We start from the raw sequence: 12,463 nt of genomic DNA on the forward strand, positions 1-12,463 counted from the left end.
GATCGAAAATCTGCTCAGCTTTGGTCACGTCGAAGTCAAACCCTTTTGGAGGACCTTGTGGCTTAACCCACTTACAGGACACGGGGCTTGCCCCCCGAGTCCTTTCAGCCACTGCTACCTCTTGATCTCCCGCAGCATCTTCATCTGCCTCAACCAGGACCACCGCGCGCTTGAATTTATCCTGGTAAACATCTGGGTGGCGCTGTTCATATGCTGACAGCTTTTGCACCATGTGTGCCAGTGAAGGGTAGTCTGCTTGGGAGGCCACGTCCTTGATCGATGATGAGAGACCCACCACCGCCAACTCGACTGCTTCTTTTTCACTTACATGAACCGAATAGCATCGGTTCCTAACGGTCCTGAAGCGCTGAACGTATTCTGCCACTGTTTCCCCGCGCTTCTGTCGTACTTGTGCTAGATCGGCAATGCCAGCCTCGGAAGCCTCTGAGTGATACTGCTCGTGGAACTGTTCTTCCAACTGCTTCCAAGTCCGGATTGAATTTGGTGGTAGCGATGTGTACCACCCGAAAAACCTCACACGCAGCTCGTCTGATGCTGAGATCGTGCCCAGCTGTGCCAAATATCGGCTCACATGCTCGATGGAGCTGGAACCATCTGATCCACTGAACTTTGTAAAATCAGGGAGCCGATATTTGGGTGGTAGCGGGATCAATTCGTACTCGTTGGGGTACGGCTTGGTATAGCCGATTGTCCTCCTTTTCGGCATCATGCCGAACTGGTCTTTCAGAATTGTACAAATCTGATCCGCGGTGATGGCTGCGAGCGTCGAACCACGAAGATTCGCCGGGGTGGCATACTTAGCCAGCCATGCTTGCTTTTCCAGATCTGAGCCAAGCTGCAGGAGCTGAGCTGCGGAGGTTCGTCGGAGTGGCGTACTTAGCTAGCCACGTACGCTTCTCAAGATCTGCTCCCGACGTTCCTCCTGCTGTTCCGGAAGTCCCTGTCATGTTGCAGCCTGGTTTGAGAGTGCCCGATTCATGCAGGTCGGCACGTATGCGCACGTATATCCGTGGGGGATCTCCTTGGGCGCCTCATGTAAGAATTGGTAGTCACTAGGGTCACCACCAATCTTGTAGACGACGTATGCCAATGAATTCGGCACTTCTGGTGCTGCCAACGCGAACGGCAGCGGCGGACGGGACTGGAGTGGCATCTCTCCTTGGTAAGTCCCCAGAGCTGGTCCTGACGGAGAATACTGATGGCTCATGATTTCCTGGATCACGCGCAGAGCGACACGCTCCAAAGTGTTCACCAGGCTCTCAGAGTGGCGGTGCAGCGAATGAGCCACCATGAAGTTGATCTCCTGACGCGGCGACCCGGTGCGTTCTTCGACGGGGAGGACAGGTCCACTCCATCGAGCGCGCCTTCAGGTGAGAACCCTTTCCACCGATGCCATGGGAGCGGGTTACGTGGAAAGAGCCGATGAGGTCGGCTTCGAGGATCGCTTTGATCTCGTCATGCCTCTTCTTGAGCTCCTCGGTCGGATCCTCGTACTTGACCGGAGTGCCTTCCGCCATCTCGGATGTAGATGGCGATGCGGTGGATGCCGAAGATAGTCCCACCGGGCGTGCCGAGAATGTGTTGCGGTCGAGAAACCCACCGGCGGGCAGCGACGGGCAGCACCGTAGAGCCGGGAATCTCCCGGGACTGCGGCTGGCCCCTGGTCCCTCCGAGCGACGGCCCGCAAAGCCTTCGCGCACACGTCCGATGCTGATGCAAGGGCGTGCCACCTGACCTATACCTGGTCGGGGAAGGTGTTGGATGATGCCTCGCTTAGTTTCCTGCATGGCATACACGTAAACGTTAAATACGAGCCTCGATCGGCTCTCAGGTTGTCCCGTGAATCGGCTCAAAGAGCCGATCCACCCATGATACGTACGAGGTGTACGATCAGATGGTGGTCCTGCTTGATCAAGAGAAAGCTGAAGCGATCTACTACGATTTAGGGTTTTCACCGCATAATCGGAACATCCTACTCGTGATTGGGCCTCGCGCTCGCGCACGGTGATCGTAAGCCGATCCTAGACAGGGCCTAAAAACCAACACGAGGTTGATCCTCGGAACGTCCTGTCTAGGGCTAGCAAACGACACCCTACACGCCGCTGGATCCTCCAACCCATTGTAAGGCCTAACAATGCAGATATTAAACTAATCCTTGAAGAACAAGGAGCAATCATAACGGATCGGATCTACTAAATAATGATTAAGCGGGGTGCCGCCCTTACACCCGTGACAGGCGTAAGGGCGGCTAGATGCCTAAGGGTTGCACGACGATAGCGTATGATACGAAGAACAATGCTAACCCTAAGACATCTATGATAACTACGTTGCTCGCCATCAAAAAGGCTTCAGTACGAGCAACGCATGGAAGACGAATAAACGTTTGCTGCCTAGATCGCAAGATGCGATCTAGGCAACATGGTGCTTACCCGGAAGAAACCCTCGAGACGGGGGAGTTGGCGATGCGCCGAGATTGGTTTGTGTTGAACGTTGGTTGTTGTTTATTTCATAAACCCTAGATACATATTTATAGTCCGGGGGACTTTCTAATTCAGGCGTGCACCTAACCGTGCACGGGTTAAACTCTAACTTCTAACCGACACGTATCCTGCTATGGTACAGATACACGAGCAATTAGCCCAAACTTGGTACACAAGGCCGATTCATGTATTTCTTCTATGTATATTCTTCAAACCCATCTTCAATCGCGGCCCACCTCTGATCCGGTCAAATTCTGGTGATAACACATATATAGTTGACTCGAAGAGTACCACTATGCTACATGTAATAGACATATATAGAGTACGCCTCGGAGAGTACCACTATGCATGAAGATCGATCTTCATGCATAGTGCTTCTTAATTTGCGATCTTATGCAATTACATGTGTGTTATATTATATGCACCAACTTGCTATGCATCATCTTGATCTTCATGTACTACCTAAACCCAAACGCGTTTACTGGTGCATCGACGCGATATGAAACAAACCGATATCCCTAAACCCCTCCAAAAACCCTAAAACTTCAATTCTCCGCCGCGGCGAGATTCGGGTAAATTCCCTGCCGCGGGTGGGAACCTTTGGTACTGGTTCGTATTACCAACCGGTACCAAAGCTCCTTGGCCCTGAGCTCTCCTGGTGACCCACGTGGAGGCCCCTTTTATACCGGTTCGTAAGCAACCGGTACGAAAGGGGGGGGGCCTTTAGTGCCGGGTAATTTATACTGGTTGCTCAACCGGTACGAATGCCCCTCTGGAACCGGTATTGATGAGAGGTTTTCTACTAGTGTAAGTAGACATGCGCTAGTGTCGCTGAAAATCTTTTTAAACATAAGACCTTAGCCTAGCTTTAAATTAATAAAGCCACGAAACAGTAGAAAATCTCGCCCATCGTTTCATCGGCATCATCAATTTACGGCTATTAAAAAAACCTCGAACTCCAGAAGGTATGGAACAACTCAACAAGCCTCAAGAGAATAGGAACATCTTGTGTTTTTATGTTGTTCCCACTCAAAACAACTCCGTAATGTAATTTTCACTCTGTACCGATTTGTAATTAGGAGAGAGACCGAGAGAGTGCTCATGCCGGGTACCTCGGGGAAAAAATACACAACGCGCCTTAACTCGAGGATCAACTTGCGCGTCCTGGCAAATCTTGCACATTCCTTCCATTGGCATCTATGTACAAGTATTTCACGTTTGAACTCCAAAAGGTAGAACAACTCAAACCTCAAGAGAGAAGAAAACAAGAGGCAAAATGATGATGGGGTAAAAAGAAACAAAGAGGATTGGCCGTTCAACTCTGACAATGTGCCCAGCAATCAGCACTTGTTGTGTATGGGATCGGACCCTCGCCGGACACGGCGCTTGCTCATCCCATCCGCGTCGAACACCGTCGGAGGAGTAGGAGAAGAGACGGCCGCCGCTGGCTTCCCCGAAGCGTCCAGGCGAGCGGCGGCGCCGTCGCTGCCGGCCTTGACGGGTTTCCGCGGTGGCTCAGAAGCTGGTACGGCACCCCGGCTGCTCGTTCGCGCGAGAACGACGCCCGGGCTTCTGGCCGCAGAACCGGTGGATGCGGAGAGGACGACCAGAACGAGAATGGCCAACGCGAGGGCGGGGACTCTCATCCTCTCTTCTCCTCTGCTCTCTCCCCTTGTCACAGCTTGAGTTGATCGCTAGCTAGCTTGGTGGCGCGCTAGTTTTAAGGTGGGAGGTGGAAGAAGAAGCTTGGACCATCTTTGTTGCTGCCGCACTGCGTGCCTTTGTTCTTGTAGATATAGGTCACATCTGAAACAGCGGCGGGCGAGATCTTGGTCCAAAGGCATAAAGCCCAAAGAGATACGAGGTGCATTGGGCACACACCCAGCAAGGCCAACTAGATCGCTTTACACTTGAACGGGGCTTCTTGCATGTGCATTTGCTTGCATGTTTAGTGAAAAGACGAGGTTTGGCAGCTAATATCGGACGGTAATGCAGGATTTTCAGTGGTAATCCACATGAACAGAAAAGAAAAGAAAAGAGAGGTGACCGTGACCACGAAAGAAAGAAAGAAAAGCAGTGGGGTCTGTGTGTTCAGGGCGCTATTTGGATGATCCTGCCAGGTGGAAAACAAAGATGTTCTGGGGACTGCCACTACTTAGCCTTGGAGGTTGGAGCTGGAGACCATCTTCTCTTTTGTTTTATTTCCCCTTTGGATCGTAGATCATCCAATCCAGACCCCTACTTTACCCTGTGTGCATTACTTTGGAAGCTTCTCTCTGAAGCAAGGAGCACGCGCCCCAATTTCCAAAAAAAAACAAGAAAACATCTCTCGCTGTGCCCTGCTTTAAACGTACTGTCATCCTTGGGCTTGTTCCCGCCTCGTTGTCACGCCGGTTTGCTGCTGCCTTGGATTTAGTGGGGTCAGTCCAGAACCCAAAGCCAAGGCATCTCCCCGTTCAAAGATCCAAAGCCGCAACGCAGCCAAAGCCTCACGCTCTTGCCGCTCCTAGGGACATTCCATTCCATTCCATTCTCTTCCTCTTTCGCTTTCTCTTTTCCAAAATTCCTTGGTTCAACTTAAAGCACCTTGTTCATTCACCATCCATGTCCTTATGGATCTGCTCCGTGTACCCGAGGCCTCAATAGGCTGGCGCATCAGCCATCACCACATGACGGTAGCGAACCTCTTACCTGTCTGCTTTGTGGAATGAACACCTGAGTAAGCCCTACACCTGAGGAAGCTACGAAATGGTGGCGTGCTCTCAATAAAAGATTGCCACATATGACATACCACATGGAACGTGCTCTCGATAAAAGATTGCCAAATATGACATACCACATGGAACAATCTTGCCTACTAACACGAAAGGTTTGAACGGATTTCCATTGATTAAATCCACGTGGAGGTCATCAGAATGTAGATTTGGGAAGGGTTACTTCAAGGATACATCATATGCTTGCCTCTTCCAAGGACAAGGCTATCGGAATCGTCTCGGTGCCTCTCCTGATTGTCAGGGTCACCGTGTCGCCAACATTGTAGTCATCTAGAACCCTCAGGAGGTCAGACTTGCCTTTGATCTGCTCCATAAGTGACCATGTGAGAAATGAGAGGCAAGGGTAAGCCTATCTAAACCATATAGTAGAATCTACATAATAAAAAAACAAATGGAACTTGATCAACAAGCACTCACAGGTTTGCCATCGACAGCGACAATGACATCACCGAGAACAATATTGCCAGCAAAACCCCTGCCTAAAGGAACTAGACCTGCTTTTGCTACAGCGCTGCCCGGAGGAACCTGCAGAAAAATAGATTTTATGGGATGAGGATATACTAGTGCGCAATAAAAGCTTCCATTTCCAAAAAAAAATAATACTAGTGTAAGCAAAACATGTTTCTGACTGCCCCAATCTAATAATTAAGAAGGAGAGAATTGACCAGTTAATCATGTGCAGATGGGTACCATGGATTCAGATTACCTTCAGTATAAGAGCACCATCGCGGACATTAAGCTGGTATGCAATCTGATCTGGTGCAAATTCCACGTTCAGGCCAGCACGGAGAACCTTAAATGGAGAGAAGTAACCACCACTTAGACTCAAATAAGATGCAGAAACCAACCACATATGTAAAAAATAAAATAACCAGACAATCGAATAATAACAATGGTCCAACTTGCTTATTCATTCTAGATATTTTAGCGAGGAAAACATTTAAGAAAAAAATTATATAACATAAGTGTTTCTCAGAAGTTTTTTTCTTAAATGTTTTCCTCGCTAATTTTTTTTTCTAGTATTTTGTGTCCAAACTAAGCCAACAATGACATCACCAAAAACTTGCTTAGTTTGGACACAAAATACTAGAAAAATGTAAGTATAGTGATCTGTCAAATATTATTCCAATAATTACAGAACCCCGCAAAGGATAGCTAAACCTCCTCTTAGTGCAAATACTTTTCTGTAAATTTAATGTGAACTTGTCCAAATATTTTATTTACTGCCATGCCTGGAAAATTGAAACATATACACGTACGGCAAGCATCATAAAAAGGCAAAAGAAAAAATCACTGATAAATAACTCTGTGCTGCAAGACGATGTTTTATACATGAATATTATGCTTCTCTGCACATATGTCATCACCATAAGATGGCATGATTTTAAGACCATGGTTAATTAGGAAAATATGGTATATAAATGTCAGAAGTTTTTTTCTTAAATGTTTTCCTCGCTAAATTTTTTTTCTAGTATTTTGTGTCCAAACTAAGCCAACAATGACATCACCAAAAACTTGCTTAGTTTGGACACAAAATACTAGAAAAATGTAAGTATAGTGATCTGTCAAATATTATTCCAATAATTACAGAACCCCGCAAAGGATAGCTAAACCTCCTCCTAGTGCAAATACTTTTCTGTAAATTTAATGTGAACTTGTCCAAATATTTTATTTACTGCCATGCCTGGAAAATTGAAACATATACACGTACGGCAAGCATCATAAAAAGGCAAAAGAAAAAATCACTGATAAATAACTCTGTGCTGCAAGATGATGTTTTATACATGAATATTATGCTTCTCTGCACATATGTCATCACCATAAGATGGCATGATTTTAAGACCATGGTTAATTAGGAAAATATGGTATTAAGGTGATGGTGTGGCTAGATGTGTAAGCAACATACCTTTCCAGACTTAATTAATTGAGGAACTATATTAAGTATCGTTGATGATTGGATAGCGAAGCCAACACCTGCTGACGTTCCTGCAACATTGAAGAAATAATTGGTAGAAATCAGATCGGTGATGTAGTTGAATCTGAGATATGAACTGCCAATTCAAAAAATTGAAGCCAACTTATTGGCTGATATTGGGCCAACGACTAATATATCAATCCGTCACTAGGTGAAAAGTTACTATTAAAAACACCTGGCCTTAAGGATGCAAACAGATGGCAAGTTAGAAGAATGATATGTCAAAATAATATAAATGAATTTCATTCACAGGTAACCTCTCTACAACACAGAAGTCATTCAAAACATGCCATCACCAATAACAGTCAGCATAATGCCAACTAAAAGTTAGAAAATGGCGCTGAAATAAAGAAATTGGGTAAGCATAAGATCTCTGCTAGTTGAGATCATGATAGTTAATAGTGGTTGTGTCTTAGTGTTAAACATACTCTTTTCAATGGTAACAAGCATAGTGACTGAGGAATAGCTCAAGCTAAACAAGGCGGAAATATCTGATAACATCTCAGCATGGAATTAAATTAACTCTAGCTTATGGATGGAGAGGCGCAATCATGATTTCTCGGTGCATTTTTTTAAAGGAAAACAGTGACCCCCACTTTTTTTTAACAGTATATATAAAAATGGAAGCAAGCTAACCTGTCTGTGTAAAAATTGCTGTATTGATGCCAATCATGTGACCTTTTGAATCTAGCAAAGGACCCCCACTGCATCAAGGTTCATCAGACTACATGGTTAGTAAAATGCTTTATAATACCTTTTTACATTTAGTTTTTCTACTAGCATGATAGACATTGGTTAATTATTAGTGGAAGGTGCTACAGATAGAGATATATAGCATATAAACTGCCACTTTCCATGAATGATACATTTCGAAAATCAAAGTATGGTGTTTGTTGTCTTGGAGGCCATAGTGCCGGTAATAGTGAATCACTTGTATGAAGAGGGAAACAATGGTTGAGGTTACATCTTGAATGTGGTGGGCTAAAATATACAATATCAAGCATACATAAGTAGTTCAATGAGTGGGTGTCACAAAGAGTTAAGTACGTTTAAGTTAGTTAACTATCAACTTGAAGGTTACGTGCTAAAGTTTAAGCCTATTATGGTAACCAGTTAATCACTTGTATGATTACTATGCCAACTGCCATAGCTAACCAGTTAACCACTTATATGATCACTAGGCCAGCCGCAATATCTGGAACTTTGGTCCAAGTTCTGTCTTAATAACTCTGATGCTAATCACTTAGAAAAGAAAAAACAGATAATACTAGTTTCGTCTGTAAATCAACATAAGCATACTTCACTGTTTCTCCATTTTGCATTTCATAAATGTGTCATTGAAAGAAACATACGAACATAATTTTCAAGTTAGGCTAAATAGTGACATATATGCCTATGAATGCCTTAAGAAACAGATAATGAAATATAAAAGTGTAACCAATCCTCAAAGCAGTATTGTTAGCGGCAGTTTTTACTTTCAACAAGAAGTTCTGGGATCTGAAATGCAAAATTCTAATTGTTCTAAAAAAAATCAATAAATTTTAGTGGTCAATTTTATAAATCAGTATTATAGCATATCCACATACCTGTTCCCAGGGTTAATAGCTGCATCTGTTTGAATTCCACCTCCAATTGTCACTCCAGCTTGACTAAATATATCTCGATTTAAACCACTGATAACACCAACAGTCAGGGTATGATCAAAACCAAAAGGATTTCCAATTGCTAAGCATTGCTGACCAACTTTCAGAGCCGAGGACCGTCCCACAATAATTGGCTTCAAGAGATCTGAAGGGGCGTCCACCTATGACATATAGACATGTTAATGTATGAAATTTTAGAAGAGGAAGTATTCAATGAGATGTTTCCCGAATCAAACTATAGCAACAATTTAACCAGCATAACTATGATTGACTAAAGATGAACTCCGGCGAATATCGAATAGGGACTTTAAGCTGTAGCAGTGGACGTGCTCTGGAAGTCATTTGTGAGTGTATTTTGTGTACTAACAACATAGTATAGCTGTTGAAATGCATGCACATGAACCAGACTGACAGGGTGGGTATAATGTTAGCAGTTTAACATGATCATCTAAGCCAGGCATGTTTTCGCCAGGTCTTTCTTTATGGAAGCCTTCAGCACAGGTGCTTCGGGCATCTCGAAGCAGAGAAACGCCAAGGTCTTTGGTTAATAAAATGAACCATGCCGGAACAGGGTGGGCATAATGTTAGCAGGTTAACATGATCATCTCAGTGCTCTAAAACCCATGGTAGCATTGCCAAAAATAGATGGAAGGACGACAAACGAGAAATAAAATGAACCAGGCCAGAACAGGGTGGCCTCCACCATTCTTTGGTCTCATAAATCATTTCATTTCTATATTGGTTTCGCTGAAACCTTGTCATATCACTTACAACTACAGTAACAAGTCAAACTATTCGCACGCCATTTATGTAGCATGGAAGGGTCAGAGATGAATTAAAGGAATGGCAAAAAGTTAAGCTAGCTGTCAAGGAGTCAAGTTGAAGTCGTTAAGTTTCCCCGGACCTCCCTCGGTCCCTTATCATACCAATAACAATACTCTATACATAAAAGCAGCAGCATTTTTAATTAAATTCTGATCCCTGATTCAGAAAATTTCATCAAAAGGAATTTTTACCTTAAGAACAGCAAGATCTTTAGAGCGGTCTGCACCAACCAATATTCCTTCGAAGTTCTTCTGTATCCTTTCAAGTTGATACAGGATAGTATTTACTGTCAATTGCCTAATTGGATGCATATATAAGGAATTATAGTTACATAAGAAGTTACCCTTCAGCAGCAAGAATGTTGACACGTGCAACAACTTCACCGACCTTTGGATTTCTCGAAAGAGCATTGCCAACCACTGCCATGATACAAACATTGCAAATACATGCAGATATCAAAAGTTAAGTTCAGTTTATTATGTACACGGGATAAGAGTCCACCACAAAAAGTAGCCCTGCGAGGAGTAGGTTATGATGATCATGTGATTTTCATACCATGGTAATTTGTAACAACATGTCCAGACTCATCCCAAACTACTCCAGAACCATTTCCTTCAGGGATCTACAATACATGTTAAGAAGATTCTTTCAAACAAGAGCTTGTCACATCTTTAATGAATTTATTACAGTCTAATTTAGAAAACATGCATACAAAGGAAACCCTAGAACAAATCAGCAATGATAAGTTAACTGTTAGACTGGCAAAAAAGTGTGCGCTGATTAGCATATGATACTCTACCTCCTAGGAATGTAAACCAAACTCTATCTTTTCAACGAAATGAAGCGCAAAGGTCCTTTGTGTTAGTGTGCGCTGATTAGCATATGAGCATATCACATTCTAGTGATTCTAGCCTTCTAGCAGCAATATTCATATGCCTGTATTAATTATTAGTAGAACATTAACAATGATACTCTTGGTCTAAGTTTATAACATGTGAGCATGTGTTTAGTTTACCTCAACAACACCAGTTACATTGAGCTGGGGGCGTAGTGTGACATCAAAAATGTTGACAACCGAATATGTGTTTGTTTCAAAAAGCTCGGCGATACGTTTCTGTCATACAGGCAGCAAACAAAGAAAGGTAAATATGCTTTGAGAGCGAGTATGTAGGATAAGGTGTGTCCAACAGAGTATTGACTAGAGACCTCGGTTGGAAATAGTGGACCAGATGGAAATATCTTTGGAGTTACATCCTCAATTTTGACAGATGGATCACCCAATGCAAGTGCTGTAACAAGAACATATCAGGTTATAGAATCTCACATAACATGATCACAATAAAGTAACCCTGTTATAGGTGAAATAATGTGGTACATGAAAGACATTGAATTAATTATAATTATAATTAACACCTAAATTATCATGCCACTTGGTCCGAACCTGAGAAGTACCTTGAAGAATGTAAGCAAAGGCAAAAGGCTGAAAATGCAATAATCTTCCTCCTTGACGCAAACAATATAGGTTTGGTTGAGATTTCACCAAGTTCACATGTTTCCCTTAACCTGCACGAAAACTCAAACGCATAAGAACATAGTCGCAGGGAATTATGGGTGCATCAGCAAATAGCACCGGTGTTGTTTGATATCAGGGGGTCGGCTAAAGTGTGTACTCATAGAATGTGGGGGGAAATAGATGCCGCTTGCTAGTGATAACTGCTAACGAGAAATGCAATCAGACTCGTATGTTCTAACAGAGTGATAAATTGACAAATAACTGCTTGCGGATTATGAGACTGAATATACATGGACTATCTGATCTGTAGCTATTTGATTATGATCTTGAGAATCGCATGTATCTAAAAATTGCCGAGGTACGGCGAGAGGCAGGCAGACCTCGGAGGCGTTCCTTCGCCGTTGCGGTCTGCGGAGGCGGCGCAGTCGACGACCACCCTCCGGCGGCCGAAGCGCCTGCCCGGTGCACGCGCGGCGGCCGCTGTGGCGGGCGCGGCGCAGGCGAGGCAGTGCATCCGGGAAGCGGGGATTCTGCACTTCGAGTCGAAGTGTGTGGCGCAGAGTTCCGACTGAGATGATACGCGGAGAATTTGCGGTTGGAGAGAGGACGACGACGTTTCACATCCAAGTCCACAACATTTGTGGTTATGGCACATATGGTTATGAAGCCAACATCTACTCCCTCCCTATCATGAAACTTGTTTGAAATTTATCTAAAAAAAAATTACTTGAATTTATCTAAATTTAGATGTATCTAGATATACTTGAATTTCGATAAACTTCCGACATTTTTCATAGGACAGAGGGTGTATTCCAGTTACTTGTAAAATAAAGAGTTTATTTCAGTTTAAACTAGTATATATTTGCGCCCTGGCAAAACTTTGAACCATATACTCGGTATCTACAGTTTTTATACACAATTGAGTGTCTAAAATTATCTTTAAAAAGATGTTACAGATTGTGTCACAAATTTCCCTACAATTGTCCTTAAAAAGATGTTGCAGATTTATCTTCAACAAACCCCCTCCATCCCAAAAAGGATATCACACATTTATCTAAATTTAAATATATCTAGACGATATATCTAAATTTAGATAAATCTGTAATATCATTTTATGCGGAGTGAATATAATTTTTTAACACTTGAGATGAAAGATTTTTTAATATGAACCAAAAGCTTTTTGAGAGATTTTTTGCAAGGAAATTATCATTTTCCAAAATATAGAATAGTTA

The 12,463-nt window shown here is 43.4% G+C and overlaps 1 protein-coding gene across 1 annotated transcript; it reads right to left on the reverse strand.

Annotated features, from left to right (window-relative positions):
- Positions 1 to 5,369: 5,369 nt before the first annotated feature.
- LOC124673849 (protease Do-like 8, chloroplastic) lies at positions 5,370 to 11,760 on the reverse strand. Its single transcript, XM_047209891.1, has 13 exons — positions 11,612 to 11,760; positions 11,160 to 11,281; positions 10,925 to 11,007; positions 10,734 to 10,832; positions 10,274 to 10,340; positions 10,062 to 10,137; positions 9,910 to 9,976; positions 8,837 to 9,054; positions 7,887 to 7,954; positions 7,182 to 7,261; positions 5,982 to 6,068; positions 5,693 to 5,800; positions 5,370 to 5,579 (listed from the first exon to the last, which is right to left on the reverse strand). The coding sequence occupies exons 1-13, from the start codon at positions 11,743 to 11,745 to the stop codon at positions 5,451 to 5,453; spliced, it is 1,338 nt and encodes a 445-aa protein (XP_047065847.1). The 5' UTR covers positions 11,746 to 11,760; the 3' UTR covers positions 5,370 to 5,450.
- Positions 11,761 to 12,463: the final 703 nt, after the last annotated feature.

This window comes from Lolium rigidum, chromosome 7, assembly GCF_022539505.1.
Source record: "Lolium rigidum isolate FL_2022 chromosome 7, APGP_CSIRO_Lrig_0.1, whole genome shotgun sequence".
NCBI classification, from domain to species: Eukaryota; Viridiplantae; Streptophyta; class Magnoliopsida; order Poales; family Poaceae; genus Lolium; species Lolium rigidum.